The sequence below is a fragment of the Ahaetulla prasina genome, chromosome 2 (genome assembly GCF_028640845.1).
Source record: "Ahaetulla prasina isolate Xishuangbanna chromosome 2, ASM2864084v1, whole genome shotgun sequence".
NCBI lineage: Eukaryota > Metazoa > Chordata > Lepidosauria > Squamata > Colubridae > Ahaetulla > Ahaetulla prasina.
Genome location: NC_080540.1, coordinates 129,727,847 through 129,745,819, shown reverse-complemented (window position 1 = coordinate 129,745,819; position 17,973 = coordinate 129,727,847). Strand labels below are relative to the sequence as shown.

Below are 17,973 nucleotides of genomic sequence, written 5' to 3'. Positions count from 1 at the left end.
GTCGCCCGCAACTTCCGCATTCCTCCGGGTCTTCCTTGTCGATTTTCCGGTGTAGTGGACTTCTTCCTCCTCTTCGCTGGTTGACTCACGATAGGTTTCTTCGTGGTGGACTGTGCTCGGCTTTGCGCCCGCCATCGGCGTGAGTCGCTTTTGTAAGGTGTCTGCTGCATGGTTGGACATCTCATGGGCTCTGGCTTCGCCCAGAGCGTTTGCCAATGTCAGGTTGCTCTTGGCTAGCAACCGTCTCCTCAAACGGATGTCTCTGACCCCCCGTATAAGTTGTTCCAGCAGCTCTTCGTCCAGATCGCGGTACTCGCAATGCTTGGAGGCTTGTCTCAGGGCTGCCATGTAGTCGCTGATAGACTCGCCTTCTTGATGCCTGCGCCCCCAAACTCGCACTGCCGAACGATTTGGACGGGCTGGTGCGTAGTGATTCTTCAGGAGGGTCTGAAGGGTCTGCCACGACACGGAGTGTAGCGGTGTTGGCTCCGCTAGGGCTTCTGCGACGGCGATGACTGCGGACCCACAGTGGCTTATGAAGTAAGCCCGTTTGCGGTTGTCGGAGACTCCTGTAGCTCGTTGCCTCCAGGAAACTTTCAAACGGGTCATATATATTCCCCATGTCTCCTGGGCAGGGTCAAACGGAGTGGGTGGCGTGTAGCCGGTCATCGCTGCATTCGCTATCACCTTGCTGGGTTTGATTCTCGTAGTGAGTTCAGCTCTGTTCTGGTGCTCTGCCTCAATATCCCACCTTCGTCGCCAATGTTATGTTTGGGTATTGACGAGGCAGGAGACCAGGTTAGTGACAACAGCTCTTTAATATAGTGTGACCCAGCAAAACTCTGGAGAAAAACCTCTCCTTATATACACTTCAGCCAGAGGCTGCATCCAATCAGAAGTGAGATACTTCCCGCCTAAAACTCCCGCCAAAACTTACAGTAATACATTACAAATAGAATAAAAAATATAAACAAAAACAAATACACAACCATGCTAAAACCATAATTATACTATTCAAACATGAAATATAATCCGTCTGCTGGTCAATATGAGTAATATATTCCATTTAATATAATCATTGGAAAGGTTCACTGCTACCACCTGACACTAAAGGACGGTGGCACTTCCCTTTAGCTTTCTTAAAGGTCAGAAGGGTAGGAGGCCAATCTATCCAATTTATATCTCAGTATATACTGTATGTCAGGCCTGTGAATTCACATCCCAATAAAGGGTTGAATACATATAGAAGAGCGAATATATGAAGTATGTAACATATATGATTTATATTGATATATTGATCATCAATTGTGTTGTAAATGTTGTACCTTGATGAACGTATCTTTTCTTTTATGTACACTGAGAGCATATGCACCAAGACAAATTCCTTGTGTGTCCAATCACACTTGGCCAATAAAAAAAAAATATTCTAATTCTAATTCTAATAATAGCCAGTTTGTTGTAGTGGCTAGGGATCAAACTAGAAACTGAGAGACTGTGCGTTCTAGTCTTGCTTTAAGTATGAAACCAGCTAGGTAACCTTGGGCCAGTCACTTTCAACTCTAGGAAGGAGGCAATGGCAAACCAATTCTGAAAATTTTGCCAAGACAACTGCAGGGACTTGTCTGGGTAGACTCTAAGACCTGAAACTTAAGGGAGGAGGGGGGAGCAAACCTATATGAAAGCTACCTATGCCTGGTTAAGTCCCATATAAGTGTGAAACTAATCAAATAATGTCTGCTAAGGTCAGTAACAAATATAGCAATTTATAAAGCACTTTATGCTATTTGTCAAAAACAAAACCAGACGCTGCCAATAGTCAAATAGACTAAATGGTTTGGGCCTCTATTTAGCTGTACGAGATGTTATATCTGTGCATCTAACGGCCATTCTCACACTTGACTTCCTCTCACTTTGACAGGCGGGGGGACCAGTGTAGTTGCTCAACATCCTCCTTTACTGATACTGAGGCCTGCACACGACCTGGAGATAAAGAACCCTGCTCTGGCAAAGGAGAATGCCTTTGTGGGATCTGTCAGTGCTATTCTGAAGATCTCACCCAGCGTTATGAAGGACAGTATTGTGAATTCGACAACTTGCAGTGTTCCCGCACTTCTGGATTCCTCTGCAATGGTAAACCTTTGGGAAGGGCAAATTATTGCTTATTCCGCCCTCAATTCATTGAGATACAGCCTTTTGAACGACTACCTGACAATTCATGAAGAGGTCAGCAATACTGGAGCAGCTTTGGCCAACTTGGGGCTCTCTGGTGGTGTCCCTCAGCCCTTGAAGAAGACTGATTTTGAGGGCATGTCCCATTGTTGATGGAGGTTTAGAATAGTTTTACCAGATGAGGTGTCCCAGTGATAAAATTTAGAATATCTAGAGATTCCTATTGGCAGTAAACCTTTTTTCCCGGGTCAGATCATGTGTTATATTATTTATGAAGTGTGCAGCTGACTGAAAATATTAATAAGAGGAAACACCAGAATTCTAATAGGGATTGCAAGAATGCTAGTTGGGCAGTCATTTTAGAATTCCCCCGGCTAGTCATTTTCATTCAATTCAAGTTAGGAACGATTAATTGATTATGTGCTGTCAAAACATTGTCAACTCTCAGCGATCACTTAGATAGATCTTTCCCATTTGTGTAAGGAATAACTCTATGCATATTGCTTTGAACTCCTTAGAAGAAAAGTGAGATACAATTATGGCAAATAGACAGTTGGCCCCAGTTGTGTTCTTGTTCGAACTGAATTCCTAGTTGAGGACAGAAAGGTTTTGAATGTCCATATGTTTTCTTTGAGGGCTTTTAATATGCATCAGGCACATGCACAAACACAAACACAGAGGGGGAAAAAAAGATGTTCTATTCAAGCATTCCCTTTGTTCTAACCAAATAATCGTTCCCCTTTGCTTAGCTTAGCTTAGGTGTAAAGATATGTATCATATGTGAACTGCCCTTGTACTGCTAATACATGAGGTAAGACTTCATTAAAAATAGAAACATAAAAACAGACCTGCTATGTAGGTAAGTTGGCTTTAAACGTCTTTGTGCTGATGCTACCTGTCTCTCTATAGATCGGGGACGTTGCTACATGGGCCAATGTGTATGTGAAGCTGGCTGGGAAGGCGCCGGCTGTGAGTGTCCCACAAGCAATGAAACCTGTGTCAGCAGCAATGGAGTAAGTAAATTGCTCATCCATAAGAGCTATCAGAAGAGGTCATGAAGAGAAAAATAATAGTGGCCTACTGGTTATCCATGCACACCCCAATCCAGTGTTGGATGCAGAAAGTGTTTAATATGACAATTCATGTGAAAATCTGCCAGTAGATAGTTATTACAAACTGAGTAAATTGGAGATAAAATCCAGTATTGTCAATTCAGCTTAAAAAGAATCATTGATCTCATTAGATCTCTAGTGAGATATTTGCTGCTTGACAATTGATCTTTATTACTGTTTATATAATCTGTGATCCTTAAATAAAAACAGACAGAAGAAGGTCCTTTCCTTCTCTTTTAAATGTTCCCTGGTAATGAAAAAAGCTCTGTCTCGAACATCAGGTAAAGCCTTCTGTTACCTCAATGTATGCAGTGAAGAAAAAGCTGAACAGGTACTTTGCTCTCTTGTAGCTGATTTGCAACGGACGGGGGAGATGTGAATGTGGTAGATGCCTCTGTAATAACCCCACTGCCCATACTGATCTCACCTGTGAAGTTGGAAACTTGGTAAGTGCATGAAAGTGCATATTTGTTAAGCAAATGACTATGACTATTAATACTGTTGCTATATCGTAGTAGGAAAAATTGGTACAAAAATATGTTCCTTTTTCTAAACCGTCTTGCCTTTTCATAATGTATTTTTGTTGTTAACAGCATCCATAAGCAAATATAAGCCTGTAAAAATATAGTCACAAAAGCTCTTTCTTCATCTGTCAATATTAACTCTTGCTCAATTCAGGAATAACGGTTCCTATCCTTTCTCACAATTAATCAAACAATCAATCAGAACAATAAAATTTCTACAGAACAATAGAATATCTACAGAAGAGGCAAAGCAGATACAGGTGATTTGCTAGAATAAACTATGCGGCTTACTTTTGAGTGGTGGGAAACTAGGGTTGCTGGTATTTACTGGAGGTTCAGTTGTTTTTGAGGGAGGCATTTCAGTGATACAAGGCATATTTTAATATACATAAGAATAGAAGTTCATATTATTAATTGCCCAGCACAATCAAGTTCCCTGTTGGGTTGCTTGGGGCAGAGGTCCCCAAACCTGGCAGCTTTAAGACTTGTGGACTTCAACTCCCAGAATTCTCCAGCCAGCATAGATGGCTGAAGAATTCTGGGAGTTGAAGTCCACAAGTCTTAAAGCTGCCAAGTTTGAGGACCTCTGGCTTGGGGAATTTTTCTTTTTGCAGAAGGCTTTATCTTCTGCTCCTACCCTCAGCCATGGCTCCTTCTCCTCCAGCCTTCTGCCTCCACCCATTTAGAGCCAGCTTTCCTCCTCCACTGGCCCTCCCCCAGCCATTTGCCTTGGCCAACGGGCCTCCGACCCTATGCCCTACACCCTTTGGCCTGGCCCATTCACCGACACACCGTTTGTCCTGAGCCTTTGGCCACATGCGACAGTTAGCTGCCAGCTAGCGTGCAATCGCAGGGGCTATGGTGCTATTGTGGAGGTGCAGCAACCGAACGGCAGAGCTCGTAATGGCATTTCTTTTTCTATGGGAGATTCCCTCACTCACCCCTTCTTCTCCACTGGCTCCATTCACAAGATTGCATCTCACATCAGTGTTACGTGCACAAAACATGCATTGTCCTTTCTGTTACTATGTGATATCCTAAAATGCTTTTAATGCTGTAAGCTGCCCAAAGATGCTTCGAAACATGATGGGCAGCAAATAAATAAAAGAAATAAATAAATATCCATCTCTCCACTCCTCACTATCTATTCTTGCTTAGCACTAATCTAGAACTGAAGGTTTTGTCCGCCTTCTCATGCTCTCTCCCTCGTGTCTAGGCTTTCCAGCAATTATGTGAGGAAGAATTCCGAAGTTGCATCCAGTGTCAGGCTTGGGACACTGGAGAGAAGAAGGGACAGAAATGTTCAAACTGCCATTTCAAGATCAAGCTGGTGGATGAATTAAAGCAAGGTAGTGTAGTTCTTCAGCCGGCCGATTTAATATTCAAATGCAAACCAAACATTCCACACAACACTGTTGAATTTGATGGGTGGAGGGAAAGGGAGAATAACGTAAGCCAGACCTGGACATTTTATGCTGCCCAGGCCACATCTGGCCCTTTGGAGAGATAAGCCAGACCTGTCCATCCCGTGTGGCTTGCTTTTATTTTGAAGACTATTGCTTTTTTTTTTATTTATATACGTGCGTGCATGTATGCTTATGCATCTTCATAGATTTATTAGTTTGCCCCTCCACAATAGCCTCAGTTTCTCATGTGACCCCTTGGAAAAATTAATTGCCCATCCCTGATGAAAACAGTAGTCAGTCCTAGTCTTCCTTTTCCTAAAAGCCATTCCATGTTTTTGGTTATCTTATTTTTTACTGTCTCTACTTTGTCTGAACTTTACCTTTTGGGAAAAACTTAATTAAACTGCATGTGAGTTGTTCCAGTTGCTGTACCATCAGTTCTTGTTTCTGGCAATCAAAACATAAGAGTTAAATATATTGGGCATGAGTGTATCTGTCTTTAATGGGCATGCATGTAAAAACATGTACCCAGACAGTAAATCACCAAGTAAGATATAAACCTACATATACTTCAAACTTCTTTTGAAATCTGAGAGCAGCATATCTTTAATTACATCTTCCTAAAATACTTACAGTATAGCCAAAATTAAAAAGATACCACTGTCATCCAAACCAGAGAATATTTCAGAATGCAAAAAAAAATTGATTAAAAGCAAAGCAATCTATTATGGATGGGGAATGTAGAAAGAATCCAGGGATGTTCCTATTTTCATGTACACAATATTGAAGAATGTACTGATTCTCAGGGTTAAACAACATGTTCATTACATCGCAATTAAAATTGCAAGAAGATGGTTGGCAGAGATAAGCTGTTTAGGTCTGTTTCCTTATTATATGAACTTATCACATTTTAGTAGAAATGTGCTAATCAGTGGACCTTACCCTCATTAGTGATTTATAGCATAGTGGCACCTAACATAGGTTATTTTCATTAATGATTTGTTGTCACAGTAATGGTTGGGTAGCATTGTAATATACTATAATCTGCTTATAAGAAAATGATTAGTGATTACTGGTAAGCATGCTTTTTCACGCCCCCATAAACTGAGCCAAGAATAAGGATAGAGCCATCAAATCGGGGGTGAAATCCAGCAGGTTCTGACAGGTTCTGGTGAACCAATAGTGGAAATTTTGAGCAGTTTGGAGAACCGGTAGTGGAAATTTTGAGTAGTTCAGAGAACTGGCAAATACCACTTCCGGCTGGCCCCAGTGTCTGGTGAGAATGGAGATTATGCAGTATCCTTCCCCTGCCATGCCCATCAAGTCACACCCACCAAGCCACACCCACAGAACCAGTAGTAAAAAAATTTGGATTTCACCACTGCATCAAATGCTTATACCTCGCTAATTGGCTTTCCTCTTTCTCCTTTTGCACAGACACATCAAAACATGCTGAATAGAATTGCATCATGAATGTACATATTTCAGATATTCTAATGTAATTTATTACATGACAATGATATAACGTGGGTTGGATTAGCCACATTTGGATTAGCTGCATTGAAAATCCTGTGATTTAGTTCCTTCTTGTCGATTCAGCCTTATCTCCTTTAGTTCAGGCTTTTAAAACTAAGATAGCTTTTTTCCCCTTATTTTGAGGAGCATGTTGGCAGATTGAATCACTCAAACCCTGAAGGTGTTTGTTTGGAATGGCGTCAAATGGAAAAATAAGAAGTTCTCCCTTCTCTCCATTGCTAACGGTAGAATTTTGATCCCAGCAATTTCCAGCATAAATTGGCAATATTACATCTGATGGTTGTTGTTTTTTTTACTCTGCAGAACATGTTTGTACCTTCCAAGATGAGGAGGATGATTGCCTTTACAGGTACTCTAGGGAAGAAGACACCAATCTATCACAGAACAATACTGTCCTTGTGCAGAAGAAAGGTAAATATTAACTTTCTATGAAGAGAGTGGGATCTCAAGATGTAGCAGGTGGGATAAACTAGAAGGTCTATTATTTAGATTTCACTAAGCACTGACTAGTTTTTCATTTCTTTTTGAAACTCTGTTGGCCAGTGTTTTCTCATTCACACCAGGGGTGGGTTCTACTTACCTGTACTACCAGTTTGCAATGGGATCATCTATGACAACATCCGGGTGGGTGGGCGGAACCTGCCTCTGGTTTTACTACTGATTCGCAAGAACCGGTCCGAACTGGGGGCAACCCACCACTGACTCACACTAATGGAGTTGCATCATGGTAGATCAGGATGTGCTAGTAGCTTTCTGAATTATTTGCAATTGATTGACAAAGATGCCTGACTTCATTTTTTAGCAAGAGCAACAACAAATGACTTTTTAAAAAATTGGGTTGCTGAAACAAGGAAAGCTTTTTTTTTTTTAATTGAAAGAGTTTTAAAAAAAACAAAGACATTTTCCCCCCTTTTTTCCCCCCTCCCTCCCAAAAAACGCCCTTCCCCCCCCCCCCGGCTTCCCGGGTCTATCACAAGGTATTGTTATACATAAACCAAACATAGAATAAAATTTTCCCTTCCAATCCAATTAACTACATCCAAAGCTTTTCATCTCCCAACCCCCTCCCCATTACATAAAATAACTTTTTAATTATTCAAAGGCAATCTGATATTTCTTAATCTGATATCTATTTTGTTTGAAACAAGGAAAGCTTGAACTGACCATGAGTGGACTTTATATGACAAAAGCAGCTCGGTTCATTTCTGATCTTGGAAATGAACAGCTTGATTTAAAGGGTGTTTGGAGACATGCTTTTCTTTCATCCCAGGTTTGTTTCTGCAGTCAATAGTGGCTCCTGAATGTCAATGAAAGATCCTTAGTCATCCAGGCAGAGTTGTCTGACAGCTGAGTGATGGCAACTGGGCTTGTTTTCTTGTTGGTTTGAGAGATTTTGCTGCCCATCCAAACAGCTTCTCCAGTCTGAGTAAAGTTGGTTACGGTGAGAAGACAGAGAGTCATTGGAATGTACTGACTAGATTGAAGTGCAAGTGATTCCTGTGGGTCTAGGACTTTTCACCTTGAACTCTTGGCGCTGCCTGTTACTCCACCCGGGTTTCGCCTCCACGTTATTACTCCTCAGCACTTCGGGCCATGGCCCCTCTGTCCCAGTCCCTTTGCCGCGGCCCATTCATCGCAGTACAGTTTGCGTTGGGCTTTTGGGTGCACGGGACCGTTCAAAGCCAGCCAATCAGTGCAGGGGCTCGGGGACTTTTTTTCTTTCTCTCTCCTCTTTCTTTTTCTTTCTCTCCCCCTCCCCCACACTTCTCTTCCTATTCGGTGTCAGGGAGGCAGGATCAGGGATAGGGGAGCTTCGACCCCTCTCCTTCCTTCTCCTAACAAGCTCCTGAGGCTATTTAACCTTGTCCTAGTAAACTCCTTCCTTTTCTGGGAATTTTCCTCTACAGCCACCACCCCCACCCCATTTTTTGTGGCTGGATCCCTCCCCCACATTATTTTATTTATTTTATTTATTTATTTTATTTTATTCAATTTTTATACCGCCCTTCTCCCGAAGGACTCAGGGCGGTGTACAGCCAAGTAAAAATCACAGTATAAACATTAAAAGAAATTAAAACAAACATATTATAAGTGGCCAAATTTAAAACAGTTTAAAACATTAAAAAATAAATAACCCCAATAAAATTTTAGGCCAGTCCCGCTTGAATAAATAGGTGCGTTTTCAGCTCACGGCGAAAAGTCCGAAGATCAGGCACTTGACGTAAACCAGGGGGAAGCTTGTTCCAGAGTGTAGGAGCTCCAACAGAGAAGGCCCTGCCCCTGGGGGCCGCCAGCCGACATTGTTTGGCGGACGGCACCCTGAGAAGGCCCTCTCTGTGAGAGCGTACGGGTCGGTGGGAGGCAAAAGGTAACATTTTGCTCTCCGCCGCCTCGGGAGGCTCCAAACTGACAGGGCCTCCCTCTGAACTGCAGCCCCTGCTCTACTCCCAAAGCCCCCGAGCCCCTGCACCAATTGGCTGGCTTCAAGCTGTCCTGTGTGCCCAAAATCCCAACGTGAATTGTACTGCGACGAATGGGCCATGGAGAAAGGACTGGGATGGAGGGGTTGTGGCCCAAAGTGCCGAGGCATAATAACGCGGAGGCGAAACCCTGGTGGAAAAACAGGCAGCGCCAAGAGTTCGAGGCGAAAAGTCCCATTCCAGATTCCTGTAGTCTGCCACTTTCTGACTTTTTCTATTCCTTCACCAACCTTGGATGGGCAGTGAAACGTCTCAAGCCAGGAAGAAAATAAATCCAGATGCCCTGACTCAACTTCCAGTGGCTCCTGAAGTTTTAAAGTAATTAAAGTCCACTCCATTAGTCTAAACTCTGCTGCTCTAAATTAATCCCTCCAGAAGTTTTAGACAACAAAACTCATTGTCTGCACACAGCATCACTCTGCACCATCTTGATGGTGAGATTGTAATCCAGCTCTTTTGAAGATAAAATTTGGGCTCTAGAAGCCTGATCTTCGTGAACTGGCAGGAATTCTCAAAGTTTTCAGTTGGCTCCCTCTATTTGGAGATGCTGGTGCGGAATTTTTTATATGCAATGCATGTGTTCTGCCACTGAGTTACAGCATCTGCTGCATTTGCTGTAACACTTTCCTCTTCTCTTCCCTAACCAGGAAAATAAAAGATAAGGTTGCTTCCTTTGGTCTCTTGATTCTTTTGGAACATGTTTTTTTATTTGTTGTCATTATATGCAGAGTGTCCACCGGGAAGTTTTCTTTGGCTTATCCCACTACTCATTTTCCTGATACTACTCCTGGGGTTGCTGCTCCTTCTGTGCTGGAAATTCTGTAGTTGTTGCAAGGTAAATTTTATCTTTCCAACCTGCAATAGCAAAGGAAAAATGGGCCGGGGGCGGAGTGGGGGGGAGGCTCTGGTGGCATGTTTTGAATCTAACCTGTGACTCAGTCATTTTTTCTAACAACTTGAAGATTTTTTAAATCTTGTCTCTGATCACGTAAAAATTAGAGGTCAATGTAATACATTTTCTGTCTTGTCTATGTAAGCTTCTAGTTGAAGCTTTTTTTTTAATAACAAGTATGTTTCTTGTAGATCTAGCTTTCTTCAACTTCAGGAGAATCATTATTTTAAAAGCTTACTTTTCTCCAATATAGCAGAGATATTTTGTTTTATCCTAAAATGATTGTGTATGGGAATTTGGAATGGAATATATTGGAAGGCATTGGGGTTTGGAGTTGGAGTAGATACTTGTCCGGTGGGAAAGATCAAGAATTGCAACATCAATGTCAAGGAGCAAATGAAAATGAATGGAGAAAGTGATCCTTTACCACTAGTCCTATCGAGAAGTGCCTGAGAAATAAGCATGTAGAAAAGGCATTATTGGTAGGATGCATTGCCATAATCAGTTACATCATTGATCCAAAAGAGTCAAGGTCATATTAAGCTTATTTATTAGTTCAGTCCCTATGCCATGTAAACCAGGTTGATAATGTTTCTCTTGTTGCCTTTCATAGATGCACTTAAACAAGGGCAACAGGCAGAGAGGTCTATTCTCTTGCCAGTAAGCTTAGTTTTGCATTTTTGCATTAAAACCAATTCATTAAAACCTTTTCTTTTTTTCTTGTCTTTTCTTTTTTTGACACCTAGCATTGTTTGGCGCTGCTACCCTGTTGTGCACGAGGTACATCGTTTGAATTTATATGTGGTCTCTGGTATGGGTGATAATAGCATTATCATGGTGTGCTTAGATCAAGACTGAAAGAAAGCAATATAGACAGTCCTTGACTTACAACCATTCACTGAGCAACCATTCAAAATTACAACAGCACCAAACAGAGTGACTTACAGCCGGTATTCACACTTACAACCATTGTAGCATCCCATGGTCATGTGATCAAAATTTAGGCACCTGTCAATCGGCATCTATTTATAGGAGGTCAGGATTTACCAGCCAACCTTCCCAGCTGGCTTCTGACAAATAAAGTCAATGGGGGATAGTGGATTCACTTAATGATCATATGATTCACTTAACAACTGCAGTGATTCACTTAATAACCATAGCAAAAAGGTTTGTAAGATTGGGCGCATCTCACTTAACAACCAACTTGCTTAGCAATGGAAATTCTGGTCCTAATTGTGATTGTAAGTTGAGAACTACCTATATTACATTCAAAGAAGGCTAGTATGTTTGGGAGGGGGAGGGGAAACCTAGCAGCCGAAGCTTAATCCAACTTGCCTGTCACTTAAATCAGCTCAGTAATTATCTGTCTAAATTCTACTAGCCTGTATCCAGTTAGGCAGTAGCTGTCTTAAGAAGATTAGGACTTTTCAAGCACTATTCTCTGAAGCTCTTCATTTCTGGGAGAACCTGGATCAAAACCTATGCCATTTAACTCTTTGAACAGCAGAGAGAAAATAATCCCTTATAGGTATTTAAAGAATGTAAGGAAACATAAAACTTCACGTGTTTGAATTGAAATGCATTTTAGAATAGTATAATGATTCTGGAATATACACTATGAACCCAGTGGTGGGACTCAAGTAATTTAACAACCGGTTCTCTGCCCTAATGATTTCTTCCAATAACCAGTTTGCCAAACTGCTCAGAAAGTTAACAACCAGTTCTCCCGAAGTGGTGCGAACTGGCTGAATCCCACCACTGTATGAACCCATGCTGAAATATATGATGTAAAGTAGATGTATGACATAACAATAATGAGGGACAGAATTAGGAATTTGAGTCGTGGATTGGCCAACCTCAAAATTAACAATAATACAACTTATTGCCAGCAATCTGAGCACCAGTTATTAATTAGAAGTAGGGAAAAGGGAGTGGGAAACTCATGCTACTATGTAAGTAAGGTGCTTCTCCTTTGACAAAAGCATTTTATTCTATTTAATGTATAAAAAAGATCTAAAGTTAGATCCACGGTGCTGAAGTACAAATACTAACTTCCTTTCCCTCTCTGAAGGTCGCATGGTTGGTTTCAAGGAGGACCACTATCTGCTCAGGCAGAGTCTCATGGCATCAGATCACCTGGACACTCCAATGGTGCGCAGCGGTAATTTGAAAGGGAGTGATACAGTCCACTGGAAGATCAAAAACAATGTGCATAAGCAAGACTACTCATCCTTCGCCCTCAATCCCAAGGATATCAGTAAGTGCTCATTTTACAAGGTGGAAAAGAGGGTCCTGAGGGAACACAGCTTATTTCTGAAGTTAATGGTGACCATAGTGCAGGGGTGTCAAACTCAAGGCTCATGGGCCGAATGCAGCCCACAGGGCTGGCCTGGAAACAGCAAAGGACTGACCTGTGGTGCCTCTGCCAGTGAAAACAGGCTCCCAATCTCCATGCGGCCCTCCCGAGCTTTGTTTTCACTGGCAGAGGGTTGCAGGAGGCCGTCTCAGCCGAAAACGGAGATTGGGAGCCCATTTTTGCTGGCAGAGCACTCAGGCCCCCATAGGTGCCCCTGATACGAGTGATGTCAAACTGGCCACGCCAACCCTGGCCACACCCACCCTGGCCCCCCGAGGTTAAACACAACCCTCAATGAAATCGAATTTGACACCCCTGCCATAGTGGGATAGTTACTCCTTCAGTAGCTGGCTTGAAACCTGATTCAAATATCTGGGTAGTCATGTAGCCTCTCCCATCTATAGCTTCCCAAAGTATGTGAGGAACTGCTGGTTAGGACGCAGGTAGTCCTTGGTTACAATGGCAATTGAGACCAGGATTAACATTGTTAAGCAATGTGATTGAAAAGGACAACACCACATGTCCACATTGCTTAGTGACAGCAGCCCCAGGCAGTTCTGGTTGCCATCATAACCCCAAGATGGATGGGTTATTAAGCAGGAAGAGATGGGCATCCCAAGTAAGGAGCACATGAGTCTCAGAAGGCCAAGGAAGGGCGTGCAAAGGCTTGGCGCAGGCTACGGGTGTATTGCAGGAGGCCAGAGAGAACTGACTGAGGCCATGCATGAATTGGGGAAGGCAGCGGAGACTTTGCATGAGTCACAGGAGCCAGGAAAGGGCCTGGAAGGACCAATGGAAGCTGTGTGTGTTACTATGGGCAGTGTTGTGACTCCAGCCCCCGAGCCTGTCCTCATGGAGGAGCTGACAAGACCTTCCTCTCCAGGACCCTCCTCTTCCCTGGCACTGCCCCAGGTTACAGCTGCAGGCCAGGAGGAGGAGTTGACAAGGCCTCCCACCCCCAGACCCTCCTCCTCCCTGGCAATGCCTCAGATGCCAGCTATGGAAGATCAATCTTGCATTGACCCGAGGCAGCGACAAAAAGATAAGTGTGCACAGCAAAGGAAGAGGTGTGGCAGGCCAGAGATTGCTGAGTCACTGAGCCACACCCCACAGGGGATAAAAGCAGGTGGAGTTGCCATCTGGCCCTTGTGATGGACAAAAAGCTCCCAAGTGTGAACTGCAGATCGGTCATTTGGGAGTTAAAGGCCTGGACTGTGCAAAGGCTTTCTTTCTGTGAGCTCTTGGCAACGTATCTTGGACACGTGGGCTTCTGTCTCCATAAGAGATAAAGAACCCGGAAGGGTTGGGAGGCCTTTGCACTGTAGCTGCCAAATCTTTCCTTCACTACCAAAAATCAGGTCTGTTGCAAATATAAAGGTGTGGGACACGCGTCTCTGCGTCTTCTCTGTGAAGTGGGGAGGGGGACAGAACAGGCAGGTAAAAAAGCAGGAGCGACTTACTGGAGTGACTTTCAACCTTCCTTCTGGGGCTTTGCTTGTGGAAAGCTGGCAGGGAAGGTGGGAAATGGTGATGTATGACTGCAGTTTCCTGCAATGTCATAATCGTAAACTGGACACTGGAACACCCAGTTCACAATTATGTGACTGCAAGGGTATTGTATTGGCTGGAATATCAGAGATTGGTCGTACATTCATTTTTTCAGTGCTGCCATAACTTTGAACAGTCACTGAACAAATGGACATACAGTAAGCCAAATCCTTCCTGTATACCTCAAGTCATGATCTCTATTCACGTTTTCAAAGATAAATGGTAAGCTTGCAAGCTACCTTTTTCAGTAGAGCTGCCTGAATAGAAAAGGATTTAACATAAGGCTGATTCAAAAAAGATCTCAGACTTGTTTTTTGAGATGCTGTTAATTTTTCAGAGAACTCTCATGACCATTAGTACAATTGCCTTGGGGTTTTTTTAGATGTAATTGCACCACAAGCCTATACGTTTTATGTAAGTTTAATTTTTGAGATGTCTCTGGAATTTCTGCTCTGAAGTTACTGATAGAAGGTGTAGCTGTGAGAAATTCCTGTCATCCTCACCTACAGTTATACTTAGAAGCAGAGAAGGGGTCATTGTGTAACTAATGTAAGTCTATGATGTAGGTTCTAATTTTTGAAGTCCAGCAAAACTCTATGTCAAAATTATAGGTACCCCGGAATTCTAATCACTGTTTATATGGCATGTGTAAAATAAGCTCTCTGACTGAACCATATCATTGTTTCCCATTATATCTCTGTATTAATTGGTTGTGCTCCTTGCTTGACTGGCAGATGCAAATTCTGATGAATTTATTTTCTTATTTTCAGTTCCATATGGGCTGTCTCTCAGACTGACACGGCTCTACACCCAAAATCTTGCAAAACTGGATAGCCGTGAAAATGAGCAACTGCAGAAAGAAGTGGAGGAAAATGTAAGGAGTAGGGGTATTTGTTCTATTTTTCACTCTCCCTTGTTATAGGAAGCGTGTGCGTATATCTGTCTGACTTGCTCCTCTTTTTATTCCTCACCATAGTTCTGGCAGGTGGGTCAGGTAGATTTTGACAGACCCAAAGTCCACACAGAACATGACAAGTAGTCAGGTCAAATAGGAACCAAAGAATCCTCCCCAAGCACTGCATCATGCTGGTTTGTTGCTGAGGAGGCACAGATATTGAACCCAGTGCAAGATTTATTTCCCTGGATTTGAGTGTTGATACAACTTCTGTTGTGGGTGCGATGTCTGAATATAAATCAAGTGAAGGGCAGAAGATGAAGGGCTTGACGCTTTAATATTAATATTTGACTGAGCACCTGATGAGCTGAGGAAGTCCTTATGTACCAGCTTGATGTATCTTGGGTCAGTTAAGGATCCTGGTGGCTCACATGGCTAGGACGCTGAGTGGGAGGTTAGCAAGACGGCGTTCAAGACCCGAGTATTGCTGTGGGGTGGGGTGAGTTCCTGTCATTTGCTCAAGCTCTTTGATGGGGACATCAAAGGAGACCTCTCAGGCATCCCCCAGGCAACGGTGCTGTCACTGGCTAAACCTAATCTCTAAATGGTGCCTCTAACATGAATGGGATGGGGGGATCAGGGACTGGGGTAGTTCTCTTGAGGCTCTGGACTAATGATCGTCTCTTGCTCTTCCCAGCTGAATGAAGTGTACAGAGTAATCCCAGGTTTCCAAAAGTTCCAGCAGACAAAATTCAGGTGAGATCATAACTGGCTTGGGAAGAAAGAATGAAATCTCAGTCAACAGATTTTTTTTTAACAGGAAAGTAGATGATGATAGATGAGTAACAAGGTGTAATCATTATGTAATGAGAGAATATTTTTTTGGCCGTCTTCTTTGACTGTCTTCTTTCCTAGAATGTGAAGGTAATAGAATTTGAATTCTTCTCTGATCAGCTTTCCAATGCTACAACAACAACTGTATAAAGTGTACAGGGTACTGATTTGGTCTGTCAGTCATTGAAGTTCTTGATATTCTTTTTCATTAAATCCATGAAATTTATGGATTTTTTCTGTTTTCTCCCCAGGATTCAGCCAAATGCTGGAAAAAGGTAAACAAAACCATTCATTTCTACTCTAACTTCCAGGTGTGGACTTAGAAATAAATTTCCACGGCTGTGCTTTACTGCAACAATTTTAGCCTACCTTCCAGAAAATAGGCTGTTGTTATTTAACTTTATCACTGCTGGTCTTTTTCTCTGCATTGCATTATTTACTTTCCAGAAAATCAGTAGCAATAGCACTTACTTATATACCACTCCATAGTGCTTTACAGCCCTCTCTAAGTGGTTTACAGAGTCACCATATTGCCCCCAACAATTTTGGGTCCTCATTTTACCAATCTCGGAAGGATGGAAGGCTGAGTCAACCTTGAGCTGGTGAGACTCGAACTGCTGGCAGCTGGCACTCAGCAGAATTAGTTTGCAGTACTGCATTCTAATCACTGCACCACGATGGCTCAAGTTGTTTATCCTGAACTTTTCATTACTACCTGTGCAAACCTGTGCTGATACAGGTAGTCCTCAACTTATGTCAGTTCATTCAGTGACCATTCAAACTTAGGACAATGCTGAACAAATAGCACTTAGGACTGGTTCACGGAGTTTTGACCTGTTGCAGCATCCCTGCGGTTACACGATTTCCAACATCCCCTGCCAACTTCCCTTAAACAAAGTCAAAGGGGAAGCTGGCAGGAAATTGGAAGTTACGGTCATGTGACATCCTTGGTGGGACTGCCAGAACTGCCACTGCTAAGAATTGTGGTCATGTGATCTCCCACTTTATGACCTCAACTAGGTGACAGAAATTCCAGTACTAATTGTCATTGTTAACCGAGGACTACCTGTAGTAGGCAGCTAAGAGCTACACATAGATTATTCTGGCTGTTGTAGAAGGACATTTCCATTGACAGATTCCTCCACGAGGTTTTGGATTTGACTCTAGCCTGAAATGTTTGAAGACAGACATATGGCCATTAATAGGCTCCCCGGAAGTGTGACCAGCTAAAAACTGTAGAAGCCTATGTTATCTCTTTGGTGCTGCATGTTACCTGGTCTTTCAATCCATTGCAGGTGCCACATTTTTGGGATAGTGGGAGCCACCCAATATTAATTCCTTAGCTGTGGAAGACTAGAAATATTCTAGATCAGCATTGTCTGTGGATTAGCAGTTATAAATTTGTGTGGGCAATGGATGCATCTTGCTACAGCTCAGGCTGGGATGGCTGACCGGTTTGGGCATGATTTTATTTTTTCTTATATAACACCAGGGCTTCATTTGTCATGTTTCCTCATACATGGCCATATGCCAGTATGCCTCTGATTGGCGGGGGCAGAACAAAATCATGGGCAGGGGAGGCAGCCTGATGTTTCTCTTCTTCCCAGGCAAGACCACACGATTCTGGACACGGTGCTCCCAGCTCCCCGCTCAGCCAGGAACGAAATTATCCAAGTAACAGAGAAGCATGTCTCGCAAGGAGCTTTCAATGAATTAAAAGTGTCACCTGGTTACTACACTGTGATTGCTGACCAAGGTAGGGGCCTCCTCATCCTCCTTTTTGCTTTAGCATCTGAGCTGCTCCATTTTAGACTGATTGAGGGGTGGGGTAGGGGGAGCCTCCTCTGATGGAATGTTTCTCCATAAACAGTTTTCTCTCTGTAAGGAAACCAGTCCGGGAGCTTTTGGGAGGGAGGGAGGCATTCTTCTTTCATACATGGCAGAGTTCTTGTTTTTATCACTATAGTCCAGGGCTCTCCAACCTTGGCAACTTTAAGACTTGTGGACTTCAACTCCCAGAATTTCTCAGCCAGCAAAGCTTATCAGCAAAGCTGGCTGAGAAATTCTGGGAGTTGAAGTCCACAAGTCTTAAAGTTGCCAAGGTTGGAGACCCTTGCTATAGTCAGCAATGATACAGATTGTCCTCAATTTATGACCACAATTGAGCCCCAAATGTCCATTGCTAAGCAAGACAGTTGTTAAGTGAATTTTGCCCCATTTT

The 17,973-nt window shown here is 42.9% G+C and overlaps 1 protein-coding gene across 1 annotated transcript in view; it reads left to right on the top strand.

Annotated features, from left to right (window-relative positions):
- Positions 1 to 17,973, top strand: part of ITGB4 (integrin subunit beta 4) — a 95,549-nt gene that overhangs the window by 47,432 nt on the left and 30,144 nt on the right. Inside the window, exons 11-22 of the mRNA XM_058167909.1 lie at positions 1,881 to 2,130; positions 3,079 to 3,182; positions 3,632 to 3,727; positions 5,022 to 5,154; positions 7,051 to 7,158; positions 9,956 to 10,062; positions 10,866 to 10,899; positions 12,191 to 12,376; positions 14,794 to 14,897; positions 15,616 to 15,674; positions 16,004 to 16,027; positions 17,360 to 17,508. Coding sequence (XP_058023892.1) covers positions 1,881 to 2,130; positions 3,079 to 3,182; positions 3,632 to 3,727; positions 5,022 to 5,154; positions 7,051 to 7,158; positions 9,956 to 10,062; positions 10,866 to 10,899; positions 12,191 to 12,376; positions 14,794 to 14,897; positions 15,616 to 15,674; positions 16,004 to 16,027; positions 17,360 to 17,508 — 1,354 coding nt within the window. The remainder of the gene's footprint in view (positions 1 to 1,880; positions 2,131 to 3,078; positions 3,183 to 3,631; positions 3,728 to 5,021; positions 5,155 to 7,050; positions 7,159 to 9,955; positions 10,063 to 10,865; positions 10,900 to 12,190; positions 12,377 to 14,793; positions 14,898 to 15,615; positions 15,675 to 16,003; positions 16,028 to 17,359; positions 17,509 to 17,973) is intronic.